The sequence below is a fragment of the Lissotriton helveticus genome, chromosome 6, assembly GCF_964261635.1.
Source record: "Lissotriton helveticus chromosome 6, aLisHel1.1, whole genome shotgun sequence".
Taxonomy (NCBI): domain Eukaryota; kingdom Metazoa; phylum Chordata; class Amphibia; order Caudata; family Salamandridae; genus Lissotriton; species Lissotriton helveticus.
Window position 1 is genome coordinate 203,576,128 of NC_136067.1, and position 14,642 is coordinate 203,590,769.

Consider the following 14,642-nt stretch of genomic DNA (forward strand, 5'->3'; position numbering starts at 1 on the left):
TGTGTTCATTTAAACGTGTTTTAATTTTTCGCTCAGTTTTTCCAACATAAGTTTTTCCACACGGACATTTGAGAAGATAAACGCAATTGTTGGTGTCACAAGTAGCAGTAACCTGTAAATGAATTTTATGTCCTTTCATGGGATGTGTTATTTCTGTACCAGTTATTATGTTGTGACAATGATTGCAGTTATTGCATGGTCTGGTACCACGGGATTGAGGGTTCAATGTTCTAGGCTGTTTGAGAATTTCTCCCAGATTTTTGCCCCTGTTATAGGCAAAAAGCGGTAAAGATTTAAAAATGTCATTGAAATCTGTCTCTAGTTGTAGTAGCGGCCAATACTTGACTACTGTGTTTTTATAAGTAGTGCTTACATTAGAGAATTTTGAGACCACAACCATCCGGTCGCTTTTGAGTTTTTGAGTGGTTTTCTTCAAAGTCTCCTCACGATTCATGGGTTGGACATGCGTTTTGGCCATTTCCAAAATCTGATCTGGGTATCCTCTTGAGCAAAATCTTTTTGTCATTTCATTGATGCGTACCTCTGCCATGATAGGGTCTGATGTTATACGTTTGACTCTGAGTAGTTGTGATCTAGGTAGATGTCTTTTTAAGGATGGTTGGTGGAAACTGGTGTAGTGTAGGATATTATTGGGATCAGTTGATTTTCTGAAAATGCCTGTGGTTATTTGATTGTCTTTGAGGGTAATTTTTACATCCAAAAAGTTGATCGAATTGGATTCAATGTTCCATGTGAATTTGATTCTGTCATTAACGTTATTTAAAGTGTCGAGGGCTGTTTCTAAACTTTCTTTGGTATTCTTCCACAGGATAAATAAGTCATCTATGTATCGTACATACATTTTGAGATTATTACTCCATTCCGGTTTCAACCATATGTTGGTGTGTTCGAACTCTCCCATGTAGATATTGGCATAGACTGGCGCTGCGCAATTGCCCATGCTGGTGCCCACTAGTTGCAAATACCAGTTATCCTGGTGTTTAAAATAACTGTGGTATAACGTAAAAGTCATTAGTTCCATTAAGAAGATCTTGGTAGCTTCGTCCAAGTCTAAATTCAAGACAACTTGTTCAATAGCCTCTATGCCTCCTGAATGTGGAATGGAAGTATACAACGCGCTGACATCGGCCGTGCATAACCATAATGTTTCGTCGGGGTGAATTTCCAGCTTTTGTAATTTGCATAAGAAATCAGTGGTATTTCTAATGTAGCTCGCCAGTGATGGAACAGTGGGTTGTAGTTTACGATCCAAATATTGTCCCACGGGCTCATGGATACTCCCACAGGTAGATACTAAGGGACGAATCGGCGGATTCGTCAAGTCTTTGTGTATCTTAGGCATAGCATATATTGACGGACTTCTAGGGTGGGATAGAAGAAGAAAATTTTTTGTCCTTTGATTAATAATTCCTTGTGAATAGGCATTGTCAATGATGGTTTTCAAGTCTGTAGCAAATTGTTGTGTGGGATTGTTGGGTAATTTCATATAAACCAATTCATCTGAAACATGATCATGTAATTTTTGATGATACATAGAAGCGTTCATAACCACAATAGTGCCACCTTTATCAGCTTTTGTGCAAACTATCTTGTCGTTGTTGGCTATGGATTTTAAACGATCTTGGTCTTTCTGAGTCATGTTTTTATGTGAGCTCCTCTTGTAGTTGATACTGGTCAAGTCCTTTTTGACCAATTGTTCGAATAGATCAATCGTTTTATGGCTTACTGGAGCCTGAAATGTACTTTGTGCTTTTAGACCCATAAGTGGGTCCTCCTTTCTTTCTTCTTGCTGATTCATAATGTTTTCAAAGAAGTGTCTGAGTTTTAATTTCCTAATCAGTTTAAACGTCGCTATTTCCAATTCCAACAGATTAGATTTGCTCGCAGGCACAAAAGAAGTGCCTTTCTGTAACACTTTCATGTCTTGACTGGTAAACGTGTAGTCGAATATATTGATAACCAATTGATTGTCCTCATTCACTTCTTTTTCTGTACCTTCTTGTCTGTGGAATGCTCAGGAGGGGCAAAACAAAAAAGCATTCCACAGACAAGAAGTGTAACTTTGCCAAAACTCAGACACTTCTTTGAAAACATTATGAATCAGCAAGAAGAAAGAAAGGAGGACCCACTTATGGGTCTAAAAGCACAAAGTACATTTCAGGCTCCAGTAAGCCATAAAACGATTGATCTATTCGAACAATTGGTGAAAAAGGACTTGACCAGTATCAACTACAAGAGGAGCTCACATAAAAGCATTACTCAGAAAGACCAAGATCGTTTAAAATCCATAGCCAACAACGACAAGATAGTTTGCACAAAAGCTGATAAAGGTGGCGCTATTGTGGTTATGAACGCTTCTATGTATCATCAAAAATTACATGATCATGTTTCAGATGAATTGGTTTATATGAAATTACCCAACAATCCCACACAACAATTTGCTACAGACTTGAAAACCATCATTGACAAAGCCTATTCACAAGGAATTATTGATCAAAGGACAACAAATTTTCTTCTTCTATCCCACCCTAGAAGTCCGTCAATATATGCTATGCCTAAGATACACAAAGACTTGACGAATCCGCCGATTCGTCCCATAGTATCTACCTGTGGAAGTATCCATTAGCCCGTGGGACAATATTTGGATCGTAAACTACAACCCACTGTTCAATCACTGGCGAGCTACATTAGAGATACCACTGATTTCTTATGCAAATTACAAAAGCTGGAAATTCACCCCGACGAAACATTATGGTTATGCACGGCCGATGTCAGCGCGTTGTATACTTCCATTCCACATTCAGGAGGCATAGAGGCTATTGAACAAGTTATCTTGAATCTAGACTTGGACGAAGCTACCAAGATCTTCTTAATGGAACTAATGACTTTTACGTTATACCACAGTTATTTTAAACACCAGGATAACTGGTATTTGCAACTAGTGGGCACCAGCATGGGCAATTGCGCAGCGCCAGTCTACGCCAATATCTACATGGGAGAGTTCGAACACACCAACATATGGTTGAAACCGGAATGGAGTAATAATCTCAAAATGTATGTACGATACATAGATGACTTATTTATCCTGTGGAAGAATACCAAAGACAATCAAATAACCACAGACATTTTCAGAAAATCAACTGATCCCAATAATATCCTACACTACACCAGTTTCCACCAACCATCCTTAAAAAGACATCTACCTAGACCACAACTACTCTGAGTCAAACGTATAACATCAGACCCTATCATGGCAGAGGTACGCATCAATGAAATGACAGAAAGATTTCGCTCAAGTGGATACCCAGATCAGATTTTGGAAATGGCCAAAACGCATGTCCAACCCATGAATCGTGAGGAGACTTTGAAGAAAACCACTCAAAAACTCAAAAGCGACCAGATGGTTGTGGTCTCAAAATTCTCTAATGTAAGCACTACTTATAAAAACACAGTACTCAAGTACTGGCCGCTACTACAACTAGAGACAGATTTCAAGGACTCCTTCATCCTCCCTTTCCCCCCTTTTATTTAATCTTTATATTGCCCCTCTTATTTTTTCCCTGCAACAAATGGAGGTCGCCGTGTTTAATTACGCGGACGATCTCCAGCTTGTTTTTGACCTGTCTTTTTCTCCCTCCTCTGCTTCCAACTTTCAATCTATTATGCTTTATATCCGGGACTGGATGAGCCACAACCACCTTAAACTCAACCCTGACAAGACAGAGTTGGTGTTGACAGGTGGTTCATCCAGCCCCTGGACTCCTCTGTTTTGGCCCCCTTCTCTTGGCCCCTCCCCGACTCCTGCTACCTCAGTTAAAACCCTTGGCATAAAAATTAATTCCCAACTGTCCCTTCACTCCCAGGTTGGCTCTGTGGTTTCTGCTTCTTTTCTTGCACTGCGTACTATACGCAGGGTGTCCCGTTTCTTTTCCTTTTCTGCCCTCAAACTTATCATTCTGGCCATGGTGGTGTCCCGCCTGGACTATGGTAACGCCCTATATGCGGGGATCCCTGCATATAGTTTACCTTTAACCTCCCGAAATTCCACCACTCTACCCCCCTCTTGAAGTCTCTACACTGGCTGCCTGTACGAGCCCGGGTCCAATTTAAGATCGCTTCCATCGCCTTCCTTGCTCGTCTAGGTTCAGCCCCAGCCTTTATCTCTTCTGAGATTACCCCTTATGTTCCGTGTAGAGAGCTCCGTTCATCCTCCCAGGCCCTTCTTATGGTTCCACGTTTCCGAACAAAGAAGTGGGGAGGCTCTAAATTTTCCACTCTGGCCCCGTCCCAGTGGAACTCTCTTCCTTTGGAAATTCGATCCCTCACCTTGTACCCACAATTCCGGAAACAACTCAAGGCCCACCTATTCAAGAAGTCCTTTGAATAATCTCTAACGGCCCTCTGCCTCTCTCTTTTTTTCTCCTCGGTAGTTTGTTAGTTGTAGCGCCACGAAACCGCTGGTGTACGCGCGTTTTTACAAAACATTTTAAACTCAAACTTTTAAATCTTTACCGCTTTTTGCCTATACCAGGGGCAAAAATCTGGGAGAAATTCTCAAACAGTCTAGAACATTGAACCCTCAATCCCGTGGTACCAGACCATGCAATAACTGCAATCATTGTCACAACATAATAACTGGTACAGAAATAACACATCCCATGAAAGGACATAAAATTCATTTACAGGTTACTGCTACTTGTGACACCAACAATTGCGTTTATCTTCTCAAATGTCCGTGTGGAAAAACTTATGTTGGAAAAACTGAGCTAAAAATTAAAACACGTTTAAATGAACACAAGTCCAACATTCGTACTATGAATCAGAAATCCACAATTGCAACCCACTTCAATGAGATGAAACACTCTATCTCTCAATTGAAATATACCATTTTGGAGGTCATCAATAAAGTGGAGGGAAGAGACAACAACAAATACTTACTTCAAAGAGAAAACTACTGGATATACAGACTCCAATCAACAATGCCATATGGACTTAATGAACGTATCGAATTCTCTTGTTACTTATAAACAAGTTTTGCAGATATCCCCTAGCTGGGATTCACTAGTTCTGAACAATTCTCCTTGTTGTTATATTCATCATTATTCCTTTCTTATATTATGTATCTATGACGCATTTTTATATCTGTGTTTACTTTAGTACCATTTATTATTATTTCTCTTTTTAGCATTTTATGTTTGCACCATTTTCCATTTGTTTTTGCTCCCTTTGGGTGCTGTTACACCGTATTACCGACCGATAGTCTGTTGTTTAGTTTTACCTCCCGATCACGTGACACACGTTTTAGATTCTATTTACACTTCCGTGTCAGCAAGGTTAACTGATTGCCGAGTGTTTTGAACCTACGCGCACAAATGTGCTGTGATTTTCCCTCAATGTAAGTCTGTAGAACACGTGTTTTGTTTCAAAACCTCACCGGAGATCAGCCGTAGATAACGCTGGGTTGAATTCTGAACACGCGTGTTGTAGTTTACTCGCACTGACTCGGTGAACCTTTTTATCTTAATTTTTGCATGCTTTCTTGAATATCATTATAGCGTTTGCCTTGTATTCGTCTAAGAAGCCCATTTCAGTCTTGGTGAGAACATTACGTTCTCTGTTGTACATACAGAACCTGAGTTATAGGACCGGGATGCCTTTGGAACCAGCGGCCAAGTCCCATGCTCTCCACACCACTGGAGTCAAGCTATCCTGGCTGAAGACGGCTGATAGCCAGAAACCGGTCCTAGAATGCTTGATTCCGGTCCAGGAAAGACATGGCTTGGCATTTTGGGCTAGACTGTTCCCATGAGGCACAGGGTCAAGGCTGATTTGCATATGGCCATGTCTGAACTGGGGTGGTGTGGAGTGCAAAAAAACGATGGATTTAGGCCCAGATCTCTGTACTGGGTGAATGTATGACATTGTTCTGCATTCTGTTGATCAATTGTTGTTTTTGCATTTGGAACCAGCAACACAGGCTGTGCATAAAGATTACTGGAGGTCTCAATCACCAGGGATAATATTTTGGAGACTTCCTGCATAATGTGGGCCCAAAGGGGCAGCAGTAAACTCCATTTTGTTTTATCTCGCTGCTGTACCTCCCTGTAAGCAAATCTGAGGTATGGGAGTAGGACATCTCACTTTCTGAGGTTTTCTCAAACAACTACATAATCATATCTTTTAAGATCTTGTTGAAGCTTTCCACAAAACCATTTTTAGGTGGTGATATGGGGTGGTGAAATTTCAAGTCACTCTACACTCATCCCACATAGCCTTCAAATATGTAGACATGAAGTCCCCCCCCCGAGATTAGCTCTTTAGGGACCCCCCGGTGAAGACATTAAGAGGGCCCTGGTCTCCCCTGGCACAGTTACAGTCCTCAGAGGTATGGCTTCAGGGTACCTAAAGGCATACTCCACCACAGCCAAGATGAACCTTCTCCCCGAAGCAGTTAAAAGGTCCAGGACATCTATAATATAAATCTCCCCCTCTTAGGAAAGCCTTGGTTTGTCATGCCACTGGCTTGACAAGTGGAATGAAACTGACAGAACTCATGCTTTCAGACGTTTGTGGGTAGTAACAGTTGTTGTCCCAGGGTTAGGTCTGCCCCAAATACCCAGTCAAAAAAATGTCATGGGCTAAGTTCCAGAGGAAGGCCCTCTAATGTTGGGGGACTACAAATCTCCTGGTTGCCCCCGGTTGTAACTCTATAGCCTTACTGCATAGGACACCTTCCTCCCAGTAGATACTTTGTGCTCCACTGGTCTCCCAATGTTCCTAGACTTCAGCTTGCACTCAAGTCCTTCAAGAGCTAGGTATGTTCTCATCTTGACTGCATTACTCCCATGCAATGCAGAATGTTCTGGCACGTCTCTCAGGGTAGGCACTTCCTCATCCCTAGGCTCCAGATCCTCCATCTGAGGGTCAGATTCCTTGTGGGGTTTAGGGGGTTTTGGGGCAAGCTCCCTCTTGGTTGTGGGAACCTGGGCCATTGTTAATATCTCCAGGCTCCTTTGACTTACCAAACAGGATGATGTGGGCCTTTGTGGCCACAAACACACTCATGCAGACCCAATATTTCAGCATGAGTTTTCCTTACCACCTCAGCGGAGCAGAGGTTTCTAAGTCGGCTCCCAACTGGCAATCTGTTGGAATGACAGGGCTCACAGTTGACATCTTCAGGCCAGTAAGTCCTCCCCAGTCAAAGGTGACTATTGCCATTGGCTGCAATTTTACCTCACTGTGAGTGTTGACTACCCTGTGGAGAGTATCTGGGATAACTTGTTCTGGTGAAATGAGCTGGGCCACCAAATATGCTACTGTACCCCTCAGAGCTTTTACCTTGCTCCCACTGGTAATTGGCCCTTGCCTATTCTTCATCACACTTTCAAGTAACGCGACTAGGGTTTCAACATCCTCCCCACCCAAGGCGATTAAGGTGGCTTCTGTATAAACATTGGCTTCCTCTGGACAACCTCCTGCAACAATTCCTAAACTAGCAATGCCTTTGCACTTATTCTTGGAACAGACTGAATTTCCCTTCTTATGTTCTGAATTGTAACAGTCCAGGCACACCCTAGGCTTTATGGGGTGAAAAATAATTTTCCCCCTTAAACCCTCCCCAGGTGGGCCTACAAAAAGCATAGAACTCCCCCACTTGAGTAGACTGTTAAGGTTCCTTCAAGAAAACCTTCTTTTTAAGTTGGATTGAGAGACGATGCAAGATGTGTGCGGTGCCTTAGGGTCATCCTTTGCGGTAAGGCTTTTAGCTGTGTGCAGTTAATTTTGAGGTGAAAAATCAGCAAATAATGTTTGGACAATTACATTCCTCAGCTGCTACTTTTTCCTGTGGAGTTGCTTATGGGTCACCCCTGCCCCCCTTTTTGTATGCATATACTGATCCTAGCAGAGCTTAACTCATTCATGACCAACGTCTGTGGTGTCAGCTTTGTGGCCATAACCAGGAATTCTTGCTTTACTTTAATTATTTGAGAGATAATTGGGTCATGACAGTGTGCTTGCACGTTTTGCACCATTGGATGGCTTTGTCTACATTGCAATAAGACCAGATGAATGTTCCTTAGCCTCTCAGAGTTTCATGCTAATACTTTTCAGTAACCTCTCAACTGGATGCCAAAGAATCCAGTGGTGATCATTGATAGGACACTTTCTTTACTACCCTAGAGGGGTAGTGATGACGGTAGCTCCTGACTATCTGCATTTGATGCTCAGACCTCCCACCGCCTTGTGCAATGTGTATAGGGTCATTTTGATACACAGGCCACAGTGCAAAATGAAAGGCAGGTCTCAAAAGTTGGTGTGCAATTCGCACTTACTATATCAATTCTGCCTGCACATACTTCACAAGCTTGGTCCTTATTCGGAGTTCTGATTTGTGGCGAAAGTGATATATCCTCTGTTGCAGACTATTCTGTGGGGGAGAGGCATCCTGCATTATTACCACTGGAGCGGTTGTTCCAGCAAAGGATTTCTAACGAGTGGATACAACTAAATATAACATTTATCAACCACTTTATAAATAACAAGAAGTTGAAGTAACTGAACTGGGCCCAGTCCATTTCTTACAAGCCTGGTTCCTAGCTATTAGCAAGGACACTGGAACTATGCAGCAGGAGAGGGTCAAATTATGTGGCAGGGTTGAGTAAATTATGCAGGAAGAAACAAAATGTGCCCGTAATGCATATGCCCGTAATGGGTCACATTCTTTAAAAGTAGTGCTTCATTATTTTGTACTTTTTACACTTGTTAAAACTGTCTGGGCATTAGGTGCACCTCATCACTACTGGGTTATTACCCAAATATAGCAATATGCAACAGAAAGGTGATCAGTCAACCCTCGCAAACTGCTTTTTACTGCATGGTAACACGTGGCGTTTTTAGTAACTTGGGAACCGTTTGAGCTAGAAACAAAATACATCTTTCTGTTTAAATTTGCAGATTTTGCAGCAGATGATGGATTATGTAGAAAATGCGACAAGTTCATGAGTATGTAAAAAACACGCAGCGGCCGCACAATCGCATACTTCCAGTGGTCCTGGCTATTCAAAATCTTTCAGATGGTGTTGAAGCAGGTTAGATTTTTGTGAGTAGTCAATGTTTAAAAAAAGAATTTTTTAAAAAGTGAGAAATATAATTTCATATACCATACATACCAAATCCTTTATTTATGTCTTCAAATATTGGAATAGTACCCCTTTCTCCAAACTCGTTAGCATGAGTCACAAGAGCGTCTCTGACAGTTTCATATCCTGAGAGCACAACCGTTTTCTTCATTCCCAACTGAACACTGAAAACTGAGCCATATTTGCGGGAGAGCTGAAAAATTGAAAATACATATTACTTTAAAGACAGTAACAGTTGTGGCTTACAATATTCCTGCACCCATTGATTTCCATAAGATCATTCAACTGGAGTTAACAAACTATACATGGCTTTTTTGATCTCATCTTGTGACTTCAAATCTTTGAAAGGATATTGGCCACTGGATGCTGCCAACTTATGCCTACTAGAAAAAGTATCTAGTATCAAGTAGCAAATAACTTTGTACAAAAGATGCAACAGGCTAAACATTGACATCGGTTCCACCAAAACATCCAGGAAGAGGCACAAGGGGAAGCAGAATTTTATAATAATTGTGTTAATGACAAAAGCAATCATTCTAAGTTCCATGTAGGACATGCCACCAAGACTACACCAAGGCTGCCTGGTAACCAGCACTCTGTCATATTTCATTATTTCCAGGCTGTGAGCATTTGTTTTCAGATAGAATGCCCAGAAACATCCTTGACTTGAGATGAATTTCCAGAGGACCACTGCACAATTCTCAGTGAAATTTTTACAAAAAGAAAACATTGAATTTAAAATGCTGTTCTATCTCTTTGAAGGATAATAGTTAAGATTTAAAAAAAGATTTCTTTCTTTATTTTTATTTATTATTTAAGAGTTTTGTATAGTGCTGGTCAGACCCGAAGGTATCGGAGCGCTTTACATTATGATCACTCGTAAGATACATAGACATACTAATATGTACAATGGCTCCAGACTTTTCATAGTAATGTTGTTGTAGAGCGCACAATGTCACTTGCAGGGTATGTTATCACAATAGTATGTACACTGCCTTGTCATCAGAGAGGGCACAGCGACTTGTGACAGGATTGGCCTTGGGTGGGGGGGTATAGGGGATAGTGAGGTAGTGTTCTTAATGTCAAAGTGTCTTGTGAGCAGTGAGCTGTTGTGGGCCTGCTTCAATGGTTAAGTTGTAGCTATCCATACGGGAGAGATTGGTTGAGAAAGAGTTCTTTGAGCTGCCTTTTGAATTGTAGGTAGAAGGAGTAGATCCTGATGTGGACTGGTATGGAGTTCCAGATTTTGGGAGCATTTCCTGCGAAGGATCGGGATAAGTTTTTTTGTTTGCGAGTTCTTGGAGGGATAAGGAGTAGGGTATTGGTACTCCTTAGGCTTCTTGTCTGACCGGCCTTCTGGAGTTTGGTGGTCAGGTAGGCGGGTTTGCCTGTGTACAGTGCTTTGTGCGTGAGGCAGGCGGTTCTGGACTATGACCTCATTTTGATTGGGAGCTATTTGAGCTCTACGAGCGCAGACGAGATGTGTTCATATTTCTTTACTACGGTGATCATTCTGGCTGCTGCGTTCAGAAATGATCGAAGGGGAGCTAGGTGAGATTTAGCTGATCATGTGAGGGTTGCAATCCCTGTAGTCTAGTCTGGACAGCACCAGGGATTGAGTAGCTTGTTTGAGGTCGTTCTGAGGGAAGAAGGGTTTTATTCTGTTGAGTAGTTTCATGTTGAGGAAGGCGTTCTTTGCGGTGTTCTTGATGTGCTTGTTCATGATGTTGATCAATCGCTTTTAGCCATTCTGAGATTTGTTTTTTTTTTCTCATCATTGGAGATTAGGAGGATTTCTGTCTTGTCTTGATTGAGCTTTAGGTGGTTTCATGATAGCCAGTGTTGGACTTCTCTTAGAGTGCCATTCAGTCTCTGAATGTCTTCACTTGAGGAGGTTTCCAGGTAGATCTGAGTATCCTCTGCATAGAGGTGGAAGGGAATTTTTTATTTTTTAGTATGGTGGTGAGGGGTTCTATGTATACTTTGAAAAGTTGCAGGGAGAGTACTGATCCCTGGGGGGCACCCCTGCTAACTGGGAGTGAGTCCGATGGGAAGTTGTTGAATATTATAATCTGGGTGAGGTTCTGTAGAAAAGAGGTGAACCATTGATGTACCATCTGTTCAGCTCCAGCCCTTTCTTGAAGTGCCTTGATGAGTAGTTTATGGTCAACCGTTTTGAAGGCTGCCGAAAGGTCCAGGAGTAGGAGTAGGCAACATTGGCCAGTATCAAGAGATTTGTGCATATCATCTATTATGTTTAGGATCGCTCTCTCTGTACTGCATCCTTTTCTGAAGCCTGATTGGTGAGAGTCTAGGAAAGTGGTGTTCTCTAGGTGTTGGGTGAGTTGGAGGAGAACACATCTTTCCAGGATTTTCACTAGGAGAGGGAGGTTGGAGATGGGTCTGAAGTTGTTTAGATCATTTGAGTCTGCACCCGTTTCTTTCAGTGGAGGTGTGACTTGGCCGCTTTTGAGACAGTCCGGCATGACTCCAGTACTCAAGGAGCTGTTTATGATCTTGGTCCAGTGTGGGGCTAGTGAGAGTTTGAGTTGTTTGGCCAGTTGGGCCGGTATGGCATCCAGGACGTGTGCTGAAGGTTTGGAGGTGGAATTCATTTTGATTACCTCTGCTTCAGAGATAGGGTTGAAATAGTTCCATAATTTAGGGGGATGCTTGAGTGTGGGTTCATCTTTTGTCTCTGTGGGCAATTTGCTGTTTGTAGGACTGCGATGAATGTCCAAGGAGAGTTCTATCTTGGTGATTTTGTCATTGAAGAAGTTGTCACACTGGAGTCCACAACTTGAGTCTAAGGGGGCTTGGAGATTTGTTGTCTGATGAAATTGAAAGGTTCTTTCTGTCTATTTTGTGCATTGCCAAGGGTATTGCAAAAGAAGGACGCTTTTTCATTCATTATGCGTTTATTGTATTTCCTTCGTACTGATTTGAGTCTCGCTCGGAGGATTGAGGACGGGTTTTTTTGCCAGAGTCTTTCTGTCGCTCTTAGTTCTCTACTTTGGGAGTTAATGTCTGTGTTGAACCATAGTCTGGATGGTGTGCTTCTGACTCTTTTCAGTTTCAGGGTTCCTATTTGGTCCAGAATGGTGAGAGCTCATCAGAGTTGTTGGGGAGGAGGGAGCTTACCCTAGCTTACAGGTCTTCAAGAGGAATCTGACTTGGATTTCTTATCCAGAGTGGGCGGTCCTTCGTGCGGGGCTGGGATAGGATCCTTTGGTTCATGCGAAACAGAATGAGATGGTGGTCAGACCAGTCAACAGGCAGGGTGTGGTCGATGGAGACTATGTCTGCTTGAGTGATAATAGCATCGAGGATTGAGCCTCTGTTGTGGGTTTTCTCTGTGCAGTGTTGGGTGAGGTTGTAGTTGCTTAGGAGATCGTTTAGAATCCAAACAGGACCCACTGCACACTTATAATGTAAGTAAGAGCAAAATCAGATGTCACATTGGACATTAAAGTTCGTATTAGTCAGAGGACATAAAAGTTCAATGTTCCGGCTCCTCTTTTATTCTTCAATAAGTGCCAGCCGACACGTGTTTCGTCACCGGGAAACACCTTTTCCCGTGACTCATCAGGGCTGTAGATGGTCTGTGTAGGACCAAAGGTCGCAGTGCCGGTGATAATTCCGTCCCGGCCCTGCTCGAGACCGGGTTCCTTTCAATAAAGAATGGATTCTTGGTATGAGAGGTGAAATATCCCACTGGGTAATAAAGTGGCTTTGTTTTTCGTGGTGACACTTGTTAAAGTGGGGATACAGTTGTTGATTCCGTCTAGACTACTAGTCCACACGTATTGGATGCATACATTAGTGGTATCCTTATGCGTAACACCCCGGAGTGCGGGATGCGGCGCCGGCAGAGTTGCTGTGCTCACTGGCAGTTCCGGGTCCAGTCACTGGTGACTGGACCCGGAACTGCCAGTGAGCACAGCAACTCTGCCGGAACTGCCAGTGAGCACAGCAACTCTGCCGGCGCCGCATCCCGCACTCCGGGGTGTTACGCATAAGGATACCACTAATGTATGCATCCAATACGTGTGGACTAGTAGTCTAGACGGAATCAACAACTGGATCCCCACTTTAACAAGTGTCACCACGAAAAACAAAGCCACTTTATTACCCAGTGGGATATTTCACCTCTCATACCAAGAATCCATTCTTTATTGAAAGGAACCCGGTCTCGAGCAGGGCCGGGACGGAATTATCACCGGCACTGCGACCTTTGGTCCTACACAGACCATCTACAGCCCTGATGAGTCACGGGAAAAGGTGTTTCCCGGTGACGAAACACGTGTCGGCTGGCACTTATTGAAGAATAAAAGAGGAGCCGGAACATTGGTGTCCCTTTTTTGAACGCTGAATATGAACTTTTATGTCCTCTGACTAATACGAACTTTAATGTCCAATGTGACATCTGATTTTGCTCTTACTTACATTATAAGTGTGCAGTGGGTCCTGTTTGGATTGTTTACGTTGTGCTTTGACACGACTTTGAGAGGTTTAGGGTCTTACCTCTAACCCATTTGCACCTTTGCTTCAACATAGCCACTGCGGTTCACCAATGAGCTGTGCGCCCAGTATTTCCCTCAGCATTTAAAATACCCTGCTCTTAATTTTCACATCATAGGAGATCGTTTAGGGTTTTGATTAATGTGTCGTTTTCCTCATTACAGTGAAGATTGAGGTCACCTAGGATAATGATAATATAGTCACGGAGTGAGCATTGAGTAATCAGGTCGGAGAGCTGATCATCGAAAGAGGAGGTGTTTCCTGGTGTTTGGTATATGAGGTGGCAGAGTAGTGATCTGTTATCGTTCATATTAATAGTGACAGTAAGACATTTGAAGGAGTTATACTTGAGGGCATCTGTTTCGTTACAGAAATGTTGTTCTTATGTATGATTGCATACCCACTCCTCGTTGGATTTTTCTGTCTTTGTGGATGATTGTGAAGCCCGGGGGCACAAGCATGTCCATGCTTGGAGGAGAGAACTCATTTAGCCAGATTTTGGTGATGAACATAATGTCTATGTCGTGGATAAGGATAGTCTATGCCAGTTCTGTTGCATGTTTGGTGCCTGACCTGCAGTTTATGTGCATACAGTTGGAGTTGGATCCTTTATTCTTCCGATTCTTTATAAAGGGGGGGCCTTGGGATAATGGTGAGGAAGCCGGGGGGTCTAATGGGTCTGGGGGGAGCGGTCTCTTCTGAATCCTGTGACAACCTGGATCATGGAGCTAGAGGTGACAGAAGTGTATGTGTCATACGAGGCGGCCAGATCCACCGCTTCACTTGCAGACATTGCGGCTCTGGTTCTTTTCGGTCTCTGTTTCAGGTTCGGGAGAGAGATCGTAGACCATCTGGGCCATTGGGACTTGTGGTGTCTTGAGTGACTCGAGTTGGTGACTAATGGTGATGGATAGGAGTGTTGGATGGGTTTTTGGGGTGTGGTGAGGTTCATTAGGA

At 42.9% G+C, this 14,642-nt stretch overlaps 1 protein-coding gene across 1 annotated transcript in view; it reads right to left on the minus strand.

Moving 5' to 3' along the window:
- LOC144762421 (cytochrome P450 2K1-like) overlaps positions 1 to 14,642 on the minus strand; it is a 455,676-nt gene that overhangs the window by 345,285 nt on the left and 95,749 nt on the right. Inside the window, exon 2 of the mRNA XM_078647601.1 lies at positions 9,195 to 9,357. Within this exon, the coding sequence (XP_078503727.1) occupies positions 9,195 to 9,357 (163 nt within the window). The remainder of the gene's footprint in view (positions 1 to 9,194; positions 9,358 to 14,642) is intronic.